At 54.8% G+C, this 13,078-nt stretch overlaps 1 protein-coding gene across 1 annotated transcript in view; it reads right to left on the reverse strand.

Annotated features, from left to right (window-relative positions):
- Positions 1–13,078, reverse strand: part of CDH4 (cadherin 4) — a 566,254-nt gene that overhangs the window by 75,407 nt on the left and 477,769 nt on the right. The window contains exon 6 of the mRNA XM_036824123.1: positions 1,333–1,488. Coding sequence (XP_036680018.1) covers positions 1,333–1,488 — 156 coding nt within the window. The remainder of the gene's footprint in view (positions 1–1,332; positions 1,489–13,078) is intronic.

Below are 13,078 nucleotides of genomic sequence, written 5' to 3' on the forward strand. Positions count from 1 at the left end.
GGACCCGGAAATTCTGTAGCCGTACTGAACATAGGGAAGTAATCGGCTGAGAGAGGAAACCCTCGTGGCTCAGAGGGGACTGCCCGCCCCCCAGGGTGGGCTCCCCCAGGTGCACCTGCTGCTGACGGGACATCAGGGGTCCCTCAGGGGAGGCCACCGCTGCCAATGACAGAATCAACCTCCTCCCACTCACTCCCTCCCTTCTGCGAATGGGTTGTGACCGCCCCCCCAAGGGCTGGGCTCTGGTCTCGGGCCAGGGGATGTGGCGTGGACAGGCCTGATGGCTCCCTGCCCGCACGGAACCTTCCTTCTGGTCCAGGAGGTGGACAATTAACCCGAAACAAAGAGCCAGCAAACACGAGGAGCAGCAGAGTCTGGCCACACTTCGCCCCTCGGGCTGAAGCCGAGCGAGGTTAGAGCCGGTCGGCAGGACGACACGGGCAGACGGCTGTGAAGTCCATCCTCTCACGTGAAGGTCTTTGTTTGTAAATTACAATCCAGGAACTGGGAGTTCCGACGTCTTGACGATAACCCCAAAGGCAGCCTAACCAGGGGCTGGGCGCCGTCCTAAATGCGTCACGTGTGGTCACCCGTGAGTCCTCGGAACGACACGCTGATGCAGCCTGGCCGTCCGCCCCCTTCGCAGGAGAGAGCACTGAGGCCGGAGAGGTTCAGTGCTCAGGTCTCACCTGCTGGGGGCAGGGCTCCAGCCCGTGTGACCCCCGCAGGTGCAGACCCTCATCCTGCAAACAAGGATGCAGAGCCCGGAGAGGGGCCTGGCACCAGGGCGGAGGGCGTGAGAGCTGAGGCTTCCGCCTTGCTCCAGGGCCACTCCTATGGGCCACCAGGCTGTGAGGCCAAGGAGGAAAGGGGTGGACAGTCCCTTTCAGCTGAACCCCGAAGTCTCCGCTTTCTCCTCCTTTTTCCCTCTCCACACACAGCTCTGAGATGGCAACAGCAGTGCTGGCTTCAGAGCTGCCTTTCTGCCCTCAGAGAGGCAGGAACAGAAGGGCTGCAGGATGCATGTCCGGCAATCAGAGAGGCCGGGGATGGCACAGCAGCCTCTCGACCGCCCCCCCGACCATCAGAGCTCCTGGCAGGTCACGTGGATCCACGTCTTCCAGGTGGATCCAGTTCCACCAGTCGCTCCCCCAGTGTGTCCCAGACCATCCCAGCATCACCCGGGAACGTGTTACAAGTGCAAATTCTCGGCCCACCCAGCCCCATGAAAGAGACACTCTGGGGTGGTGCCCCGCACGCGCCTGGGCTTTTCTGATACAGACTTGGGTTTGCCCTCCCCCCTCTTAGGGACCCGAGGCCATGGACACTCACGTGGTAGGAGGCTCGCTCCTCCCGGTCCATGGGCCGTGTGACGTACATCCGGCCAGACATGGAGTCGATGCTGAAGACCTCCACCGGGGGCTGGTCGGCGCCCACGCCCGTGATGCTGTACCGGATGGGGATGTCGCTGTCTTTGTCCGACCGGATCTGGAAGGAGGAGCAGACGGAGGGGAGGGTCAGGCTGCAGTGTGAGCAGGGCCACGTTCACCCCACCTGCCGGCCACACGCGTGGCCTCTCCCAGGTGCCTCTGGGGCCACAGCCAATGCTTCGTCCACTCTGGGGACCGGAAGGGCAGGGTTTACTGAGGGCCACCACTGCACGTCCGGTGGGCCACCAGGTGACAGGGGAGGACAGGACACAATATTCCAAGAGGAAGGGGTGTGCAGCGAGCATGGCAGAGCTAATGACACCGACGGGAGAGCCTGCAAATGATGGTTTGAAGTGGCTGAGGACCCAGTGCAAACACCCAGCACATCAAACCTCGCCAAAGACGAGGGCAAGGGAACGACACACTCCACGGAGATCTGAGGGAAAAAGGTCGGGGCCCAATACACTTGTGCCCCCGAGCTGTCACCCGTGTAGGAGGGAACAGACATTTCTGGATGCGCAAAGATGCAGAAAATGTCCTATGTTCTTGCTCCTTTGACAGAGGCCCTGAGAGGTGGGTCACAGCAAGGATCTCAAGAACGGGGGCTGCGACAGAAATGGCCCACGACCAGTATTTAGACACAGAAACTTAACTCTGAAAATTGTTGTCAACGTGGTTTTATGGAGCTGAGTACAAGCATAAAAAGTTTTTTTTTTTTAAATAACAGAAACTGTATATTGTTGAAAAAACAATTTAATAATGCTTATCTGGGTCCCAAATCCAAAGTAAGTTAGCAAAGCCTGAGAGTTGGGGGAAGAAACGGAAAGAACAGAGAAAAATGCACGATTCTGTGTTTTATGTGGGGTGGGGTGGGGCTACACAGAAACAACATGTCACTTCTGACCAGATCATTAGACAAACATACGTCTTTGGGAAACAGAAAGGACACCAGCAGAATTAAATATAAGACGTACGTCTTTCATTCAGATGAAGCAAAGACTCTTGTCACATAAGGGGCAGTTAACAATCATAGACACTGTGAAAGACTTGTCCGAAAGTGGGAAATTGTAAATAAGCCACAAGGATGTGAAAGGAATAACTGATGGGGTCAAATTAAGATTAGCATAAAACCCTGAATACACCTTTAGAAAATACAACTTTTAAAAATCAAAGCCCAGGGGACCATGGCAACATTTTATAATAAAATGGACCACAACGAAAACCTCAAAAAACTGCACAAAGAAAAACTGACCAGGACATTTTATTGCAATTAAAATTTAATGATAATTTTAAAGAGACATTTTAGAAAACATTCTGAAGTAACCACAGGTTAAGGAATTAAAACTACATTTAGAGGTGATTTAAAAATGGTAATGACAAGGAGACAATTACACAGTGAAACCCAAGGAATTTGGCCAGAGATTGAATCAAAGCAAACCCTTAACTTCAAATGTTTTCATCATTAAAGTAGAATTACAGTGAATGAACTGAGCATTTAGCTCCAGAAGGAAAGGAATGACAAAGCAGGATGCGGCAAACACCCAAGTAACTGATTAAGACGAACGCAGAAATTTCTAAATCTGAAAACAGAAAAACTGGAAGAATTGATAAATAGATTCAAAAGCTGTACTTCAGAGAAAAATCCACAAGAAAATAGATGTACCTTTGGCAAATTTAAGAGAAAAAAATAAGACTTAAAAAAAACATTTTATTCTTCATATTTTATGTTAGCCAAGTCGAAAATCTTGACGAAACTGTTTATTTTTTGAGAAAATATAAAATTTCAAACTCAGCTAGAAAGAAGAGCAAACGTGAAGAGACCACTATTTCTTTAGGAAATTCCTCCGCAAAGGGCTCCAGGGTCAGGTGACCTTACCTAGGAGGTGTTTGAAAGTTTTCCAGAGCAGAGGACACAAGAGAAAAAGCAATCCCCTTGGTTTTACAAATCCTCCTTGGATACCATTCTCCTCCTGAGAGCACAAAGTAAGGTAACTGCAAACCAGTCCCACACACAGACGGAGATGTTTCGGTCAGAACAGAAATACCAGCAGGTGGGGTTCAACCTGCACTAGAGCCGCCATCATCACATCCAAACAGGAAGGCTCAGGTGTGACCTGAGAGTGAGTCCTTGTTAGAAGCTCCAGCAGAGCAAACCTCCAAAGAGCCTGCATGGTCCTCACTGTTTCTGCTACACTTTTGTAAACAGTCAGGCCGCGTTAAATGAGACCAGATTTATTTTGCAAACAAATCGGTCGTACCATGATTACCTTTGGTAGAAATGTGGGTGATTGTAGAGAGAAAAATTAGGTTTTGGTAGAAAGCTGTGCCTTGAGATTCTAGTCCTGTTTGTTGTCTTTGAGGCTTTATTTTCTACCTGTAACTGGACTGGATCCGCATTCTTCTAGTTTCCTCAAATATCTGGCCGCGCTTCTCCAAACCAACGTTTCTAATGTTCTCCTGCCCCCCCCCCCTTTTTTTTTGGTCACGCCTCACAGCATGCAAGATCTTGGTTCCCCGACCAGGGATCGAACCCACGCCCTTGGCAGTGAAAGCGCCGAGTCTTAACCACTGGACCACCAGGGAAGCCCCTTCTCCTGCCTTTCTGACTGGGAATCACTAAGAACAAAACTGCCCTTTCCCCAAAGCCCTGCAAACTAAGGCTGGATGACTGGGTATGAACTTCAGAGAAGCCCCCGAAACAGCTCACGTACCGACAGCCTGCCTGCCTGTTGCCATGCCGACGTTCAGAAAGTTCCCTGGAACATGCAATGACCTCATCAGAGGCAACCAGACTGCAGAAGATGCTGTGAGATCACCATCCAGAAATCTTCTCGACTGGCTGCCCCCAGGACTCAGAAACGGGTTTAGAGCCTGTTCCAACCATTAACTTTGTTTTTCTTTTCCTTCCATGGAAATGCCTCATATTATACACCTGATGGTTTGCATCCTGTAGAGCCATCCTGCAACCCTGCCTCCTGAAATGAGACTACTGCTAACTGAACTGAGAGATGGGTTCAGGGAGACGGAGCAACCCGCCAGCCCGGCTGCTAGGCGGCGAAACTGCTTGGGGGAGCATCAAAGGCGGGGAGGAAGGTTAGCAAGACGCCACCCCCAAATGTGCCGCTGGGTGTAGTGACTGTTTTCAGCTGCAGGCCCTTGAGAACCAGGTTTTCTCTGAGCTCCCTCATCCGCCTGGAGACAGAGACTCAAAGAGGCTCAGGTGTCACAGATCCCCTCCCCGCAGGGCGGGGTTAGCACCTGAGGAAGATTACTGCCTCTAGCCTTGGGAGGGGGGCTAGAAGAGACCAGCACACCCAGGTAGACCTGTCACACGACCACACCTCCCATCCCTCCTCCAAGGGTCCATCATCTTTCCTACAGGTCACTTCCTCTCCCCTGAGAGGCCTACATTCCCCTCCCCTTTTCCTCTTAAACCTGAATTCTCAGCCATCTTGGGGAGCTACTCCTTTTTCCCCGGGTCCCCCATGTATACATGATGCACTCATGTTAATAAACTTTTGCTTCTTGTTCTCTTGTTAATCTTTTATTACGGGGGTCTCAGCCATGAACTCAGAAGGGAAGAGAGAAATTTACTTTTCCTCCCCCTACACGCCTAAGTGGGATTTATCTCAGAAACTAAGGGTGGCTTTTTCTCAGGCAACTTATTTCTGTAGCACAATAATCATCACAGGATGGTCTCCACGGAGGCGCCACAGAGATCTGATAATGAACATCCTTTCCAGCTGAACCTGGACCATAAGGACAAGCCATCCCCCAGAAACGCCGCTTCCGAGAAAATGCGGTCCAGTAGAGGACACCTTTCCTAAACCAGCATTTACTGTTAACACACCAGAGTCGACCCCCCCCCACGGCACGAGCGTGGGGGCAGGGACCCCAGCCGCCCCGAAGGCGACAGCGGCCTCTTACCTCCTTCGCGACAGGACGGGGAAGAGAAAATATCAGGAACCGACGGTCCGAAGGAGGCGACGCTTTCATCCCACAGGTATCACGGAGGTCAGCGCGACCTGGGCGGCTTGGGGGCCGACGGGGTCCTCCGAGAGGAGCCGCGCGCATGCACATGCGCATGCACACACGCACACACGCACGCACGCACACGCACGCGCACGCACTGTCCGTGACGGGCGCCTTCGCTCCGGCTTCCCCAGCTCCGCCCTCCTCCCTCTCCTACCGTCACGTCCGGTTCTCCCGTTCCTTGCCCGCCCTGAGCAAGACCACTGAGAACGGCCGGGCCGGACGCCCCCCACGCCCTCCTGGGCCGGGGCACCGCCCGCCTTCTGCCTGGATTGAGGGGGTCGTGGGAGCCCCTACGGCCCTGCAGAGATTGGGGGCGCGGGGGACACATCCGGCCCACCCAGTGTGCTTCCCCACCCCGCCCTCTCCGGGCCAGGCTGCCCGTCCTTCACGGGGAAGTTAATGATGAAACGGACGAAAAGAACCCGCCACACATTTCAAGATTTTATTTTTTGCAAAGAAATCTCATTACATCCTGACCGTCGAGCCGCGTTCCCTTAATTCTCCAGGTGCCGTTTGGCGGCGCCTTCTGAAATACACACAGGATGCCCTGAATTCTCCCACAGTTTACCGTATTAAGAAGAAATACTGTGCAGATGAATTCACCAGATCAGGGGAGAGCAGTTTCCCCTTGATTTGTGTCTGGAAAATGAGAAAAACATCACAGCAGCGTCCGGAAGGACCGTGAATAAAGAGTGGAGGCGGGCATTTCCATCACCCATCTCATTTTTATGACGCCACCGAGAATTATGCTCTTTTGCATTTGTTACTGAAGGACAGAACAGATGGTAAAAGGTTAGTTTAAAGTGATGTCGACATTAAAATAACGTATGGTGCCTGGCCATTGTGTTTGCCCAGGGACCTCGCTCGGAGGGCTGGATCTGTCCTTCGGAAAGGCTGGATGAAATGCAGGATTCTGGCAGAATCTCCCCCAAGGAGAAGGTGTTTGCCTAATTTCGAATAAACTTGAAACTTGGAGAAAAGTCACCATGTGTGGTTTTGAATTGCAAACACCTTGGAGGTTTATTCCCAAAGAATTGAAGGGGAGGAGAATCCCACCGGACCTGCAGAGAAAAACCTGCCTCAGGACAGGCAGAGACCCAGTCAGCCCAGGGGACACCGTCAGTGCAGGCTGGGCCCCTGGCGTTTCAACAATGTCTTCACTTGGCCCATGTGGCCTGTGCTGTGTGCCAGGCCCCATCACGCTGGACAGACACAGCCCTGCCCTCACGCGGTTCATGGACCAGAGGAATTAGATCTAAAACAGTGACAGCCTCTCAGTGCAGTATAAAGTGATAATTATAAAATGGGGGAAGAACAGGGTCTGTGAGAGATGCTGATGGAAGGACTTGGGGGGCAAAGAGAATTTTCAACAATGTCCAGTTAAAATTGAGTGTTTGGTCTTGTCCACCACGGTACATGATTCCTGGACATGCATGTACATACACATACACAGAAACACGCATACGCACATACAACAGACATGTAAACACACCCAAACACACACACATACACACACCTGCACACATACCTATAAGCATACACACGTGTGCACATGTGTGCACACGACTGGATCTCCCCTCCTTTTGCTCTAAGTCTCTTGGAAGGCGATGGCTATTCTGCATCTTAATGGCTTTGCCACGCCACTAATAAGGCCTCCCTGACCCTGTCCCCATGTTTTAAAAGATGCTCTCAAAACCCTTCGGATCAAGTTCTTCCACAAGGATGTAATTCTTCGGTGAAGTATTGTAGCGCTTTCTCCTTGTATGATATTAAACCCAGAGATCGTCCCAGGAAAACAGGTTGCAGACTCTCATTTTTGTTACGTCTTGGGAGTTTTGAGCTGCCTGCAGCAGAGGGAGAAGCTCTGAGTCGTGGCAGCAGACGCTTTGCCCCCATCCACCCCGGGCTGGCCAAGACGCAGGCAGGCAAATCTACACTTGGCCGTGACTGCGGCCGGCCAGGAGGCTGCGGCCAATTTTCCTTTACAATCCGACTCACCAGAGCCAGAGTTAAGAGCACTCTTTCACCTTAAATGTATCTGCGGCTTCCCCGCGGCCTCCGCTGGTCCTCACGGCCCTCACGTTGGCCCGCGACGCTTGGGCTTCTAGATTTTCATGCTGACAGAGAATCAGGGTTTTCTCAGGTTTTGTGTTCATCATGCCGTCTGCTCTGCAGGGACGGCTCGCCTGTCCCGCCCCCCCCCCCCTCCCCGCACTGTTGAGCACTAACGCTGCCCCACACCCTCCTCTGGGCCCTAGGAACACAAACATGCTGTCTGTCCCCACGGATGGCAGGTGCAGGCCTGGCACGGTGAACAGAGTAGGTGCTCAATCTCCCTCTTCCCACAGGAGAACTATCTTCTCTGAGCCCCGAGGGAGGAGGCGGAGGGGAGGGGGGGCCCCGAGGGGGTGGCAGGTGGTCGAAGATCCCAGGTGGGAGGGAGACGGTCCACCCAGCCCTGTGGCTACTGTCTGGGGGCAAAGAAACAGCCGGGAACTAGGGAGGGGGGAGAGAAGAGAGGTGGTCACCCCTCCCCAGGTGAAAACCCGGAGCAAAAGAAGGAGGAGGGGGGACCCCCCCACCCGGGTGCCTGCAGAGGCTTCTGGGGGCCCTGGGGGGCTGGGGGAGGGAGTCAGAAGGGTTCTGCTCTAGAGACTCAGCGGGAACCCGAGGGGTGTCGTGTCACCTGGCCCCCAGGCCTCCGGCAGGAGAGGAAGGAGGCTTAGGGAGGGGCCGGCCCCCGGGAGGGGAGGGCTGATGGGACCCACAGCAGGACGGCCCATCCTCGGCCTGCTTTTCACTGTGTTTATCTCGGGCTTCTTTGCCCAAATTAGGGTTTCCCTCCTTACGTGTCCTTATTGTGCCTCGAAAGCCTGAAGCTGGCACCGAGCTCCCCTGTGAAGAGGAGGGTTCCAGGAATCTCCACCCCACACCCCTGCAACCCTCAAGGGACAATGAAAGAAGAGTCCCAGAATGTCGGCCCCACTGACGATCCGGTCCAGCCCCTTCTGCAGATAGGGAGACTGAGGCGCAGAGAGGCTAAGGGTGGACGAAGGTTTCACAAGTAGTCCAGGATCAAGGGCAGAGTTCCCAGGTCTTGTCTCGGTCACGCTGCCTTCCTAGGAAGCTTCGAAGAGCAGAAAGGGAGGCTGAGGAAGCTGTGCCCACTTGTGCGGATGGGAGACTGCGCCCAGGAGGTCTCTGTGTCGCCCCAGGCTCACTCGACCCCTGACGGGAATCTCAGACCCCGGGCGTCGCTCTCATTCCAGCTGGTTTTACAAATACACAGGGATTGCTGAAGTTCCGTGCTTTAAAAAGTCACCGTGGCTCTAAGGCCCAGGACTAGAACGTCGCTTTAATTGCTTTTGAAAGTGATCATGAAATTGTAACCGAATCCTACGTGACGCAGCAAAGTTTAATTTAAAAGCCCTTTGCCATGGCGCTGGGCAAGCAGCAAGATCTGGCCAGAATAAAACTGTTCTCTCAAGTGAATGGAGCAAACCTGGGGCTGAGGGTGAGTCAGGATCCATACTTCCCTCCCCAACTCTTCCTTGATTCTTGAACATTACTCTAAGAGGCTTGACGATGTTTGTATTTCTTGCATTTTACGAAATACTTTCCACGCACAATGAAATTCAGCTTTCAATGATTTCCAACTAGGTTCTTGTAATGAGCAGAAAAACCCAGAATGTGATAGGAAAAGGCATTTGCTGTGTAACATTGACACTACTACACATCACCATTCACAGTTACTTTGAGTTTTATAAATCATGAAAAAAACCCTCAAAGTCGTATGAATATTAATGAAAACCATGAATATGTTCTTACAAAATTTGCCTGGTGGGGAAGGGTGAATTAGATGCTTCTCAAAAGTGCCCTTCAGGTTGTACCAAATTAACAAAGACAGGTAGCTACTTAATTCGGGGTATGGGATGACAGAAGACATTATTGCTGACAGTGGGAACAGGGCAGAGTCCACTCCCGGCTCTCACTCAGGCAGCAGAGGCCCGATTTCCTTCTGGGGGGTCATCGTTCCCCACTGTGAGTGGTCCTGGGGAGCGGTCGGTCAAGACGCCCTGCCCTGCCCTGGGCAAAAGGCAGGCCTATGAGCCGAGCTGGCCAATCAGCTTCTCCTCTCAACTGTGGATGTTGAGTCAACAGAGTGGGGGGTGGGAAATATGGCTGGAGCCCCGCCCGCTGCAGGGCCGTCTCCCTGCCGAGACCCGGGGCCCTGGGGCCACCTGCTGGCCAGCCTTCCCTTCCAGTCCGTCTGCGTGAGGAGGGGTAGCTGCAGTGGGTTCCCCCGTTGCATTCAGTCAAACCTCTGCCTGACCCAGATGTAGTCGGAGGGGCCCTTAACACTGCGCGGGGCAGGGAAGCTCTAACCAGAGGGCAGCGTCTCCGTGGTGCCCAGGCCCCTGCCGCCTCCCCACGGAGGCCCACCCGACTTCTCCATCCCAGTGTGCGGTGGCGTTCCCTGCAAGCAGAGCCGGAGATGGGACTCTTGTGTGAGTGGTCGCCTGGGCAGAGCCTGCAGGAGCAGAGGCAGGAGAGGAGAGATGCGGGCTGGGCTGGGGTCTGGCTTCAGCCCCACCTCCCGGGGGAGCTCTGGGGCCTCCGGGTGAAGAGGTGGCCTCCGTGGGCCAGCCCAGGGTGAGGAGGGTCCGTCCTCTGCTGAGGTTTAGAGCGGCGGCTCCCAGGGAGCTAGGTGGCACCAGCGCCTGCCTCATCGTCTCCCCCAGCCCTTCCACTGCAGCTTTTTCCTGTTTATGCTTTTGTTGACTGCGCTCCTTCTGTCTTCCCCACTGCACTGTCCAGGAGATGCTTGGGAGAGACGGTCACTTGGTTTGCAGCAAAGTTTAATTTAACTCAGCACCCGGCCTTGAGTGGTGTTTAGCCGACACCCGGTACCTGGACAGCCTCCTGGAAAAGTGAGGACTCAGAGCAGAAGTCTGGGCAGATCTGCGGCTTCCCTGCAGCTGCTTGAACTTGACAGCTAACGAGGGCTGTTGCCGCACAGAAGCCAGAGTGGGGACAGATTTCCTTCCGAGGCCCCAGGCTGGGAATATACCTGTCCGTCAGGGAGCAGAGTCTACGGGGGACACTTACTGCCTCGGCCCGATGGAGGCAGGGATCCGCGGGGCGGATGGCTCTTGTGGGCTGCAGTTCACCCTCAGATCTGCTGCCCACGCTCTGCCTGTTGTCATTTCTGGTCCCCCAAACGAAGAGTCAAGCGTCTCGTCAGGAACGCTGCTTCCTTAATACGTAATGCGTGTCCCTGCCCGCCTCTGGAAGGCCCTGCACACACAGTCTCTGACAAGGGATGACCCCAGACAGGATCCAGTCCTTGGAGACGGAGGCTGCAGCAGCCAGACCATGGCTGGGGCTGGGGGAGGCCCAGGCGGAGCTCGAGGGGGCCGGTCTGAGCAGGAGGACGGAGACCAGCCCCCAGACGCGGAAGGAGAGGAACAGTGTCGGGGGGTGGGTGGGAATGAGGGCTATTTGAGGGACAGCGAGGGCGGGACGAGGCTGCATGCAGGCTGAGGCGGGGCACTGGGGCAGCCACCGTCCCGGCGTGTCTGCAGGGACCCACGCCTGCTGTCTTTGGAAACCGCTGCCCACCGCTGCTCTGTACGGACCCGTGGGGAGGGCCCTTCCACGGGCTACAGGAGTCCCTCCCCTGGCCCTGGGATTGGCTCAGGGAGAGGCATGGGACCCAAGCTGGGCCAATGGGAGTGCAGCTTCCCCTGGCCCTGTGATTGGCTCAGGGAGGGCACGTGATCCAAGCAGGGCCAATGGGAGTGACTCCTCTTGGAGGGAAAGTCTCCTTACTCTGGTCATCCTGCACCTTCTAGGAAGGTCATCCTGTCTCCGCCCAGGGACCCAGGAGAGGCGCCCTCTCCTCTGTAGCTCTCCACCTTGGCCAAGACCCTTAGCCCCTTGTTTTATGGTCCTCATTGTAAATGGGATTCGTATGCCAACCTTGCAGGGCTGTTGTTGTCAGTCTCCGCAGACGCAGGATTTGAGCAGAGGCATTGAGAACAGAGCTCAACAGGACTCTTCACCCAAGTTTTTACTGCCCGCCAAGAGCTGTCGACCTTTCAACAAAATGGCTGCTTCTCAGTCGGAATTCAGCCCCCAGATTCCAGATTGAGGCTGGGTCTCCACCGTCGCTGCGAGATTCATCCTAACCAAATCTCACGTCCTATTATCCTCGGTTGTGGGAGGGCTCGTACACCACCCCCCCCTACCCCCCCGGGTTTGGGGGCTCTGGAGCCACAGGAAAGGAGTAGCTGGCAGGCGGGCAGACAGGCTTATTCAGTGATGCTGTGGGGACCACACGTGTGAGGCCCCTTTCGGGGACCAGGGAAGATGGACTTTAAGCAAACTCCATCCACGGAGGGGTCCCATAAGAGCTGAGAGCGCCAGCTCCTCTAGGAAGTGTGAGACCCCACCCTCCTCCCAAGGGATCTTCCCCCTCCCTGCCCTTTGCAGCCTCAGATCAGCTCAAATGCCACCTCCTCAAGCAATCCCCCCTGACTGCCCTGCCTGTGAGTTACTCTCTTCAGTCGCCTCTTTTCAAATCATCTTTAAACTCGATTCAACCTGGGGTGTGTGCTGACTTATTTATGGCCCATTTCCCCCTCCACTGGCTGCCCAACCCTCTGTGTGTGCCCGGAACCACGGAGAGGTGTGGAGTGGATGGATGAGGACCGCTGCCGAGACCCTGCTCCGTGGAGCAGAGAACAGGTGCCTGTCCCCAGGTGACGCATCGAGTCTTCGTCAGGCCCCATGTTTGTTCTCAGTTGCTCTTCTTTTCTTTCTCAGGGGCACCCAGGGGTGACTGCTCTGCATCAGGCCCTGTGCTGAGCCTTGTCTCACCGACTTCTGCAACAGCCCTCAGAGAGGTGGTGCTAACCCACTTTAGATGAAGAGACCGAGGGTCAGGGAGGTGGAGCCAGGGTGCAAATCCAGAACATCCCTCTGCTTGGTCACCACTCGACACCCCAGGCTATCTGGGGCCCAGGGAGGAATGGCCACAAAGCATCAGGGAAGCACTAGTGCCTGGTTTTGGGAAAACTGAGAAGGCTTCCTGGATGAGGCAGAGCTGAGAGGGGCCTGCATTTCCTGGTGCCACACCTTCTTACCATCAGTTCCCTGCAGCTGTGATGGCAGGACCAACAGCAAGGAGCCTGAGGGGCCTCGCCAGGTGGGATGATGGCCAGAGAGAGTGACACAAGCAGTTCTAGGCCCAGAGGAGCCCGCTGCTGAATCCTCCCGTGGCACCGCCCTTCCTGCAGCCCCACGGTCTCAACTGGAGAGCAAAGACACCCATGTCCACATACATTCTTACGGAGGGGATGGTCAATAGCTGGTTGCTCGGGAGTGGGGATGTCATTTGTCTCAGGGCTTCCCCGAGGTCTCCCTCACAGCCCCAAGCCCCCGATTCATATTCTGAGCCATGCCCATGCCTTTGGCATCTTTGTACCCATTTCCCTGCGCCGTGTGCCCCGAATCCGCTGCCTCTCGCCAACACGCCAGGAGTGGCTCTGGTGCCGAGCGGTCCCCCTCCTGCTCTGCACGAGCAGGAGAGAAGCTGCAGCGTCAAGAAC

The sequence above is a fragment of the Balaenoptera musculus genome, chromosome 15 (genome assembly GCF_009873245.2).
Source record: "Balaenoptera musculus isolate JJ_BM4_2016_0621 chromosome 15, mBalMus1.pri.v3, whole genome shotgun sequence".
Lineage (NCBI taxonomy): Eukaryota > Metazoa > Chordata > Mammalia > Artiodactyla > Balaenopteridae > Balaenoptera > Balaenoptera musculus.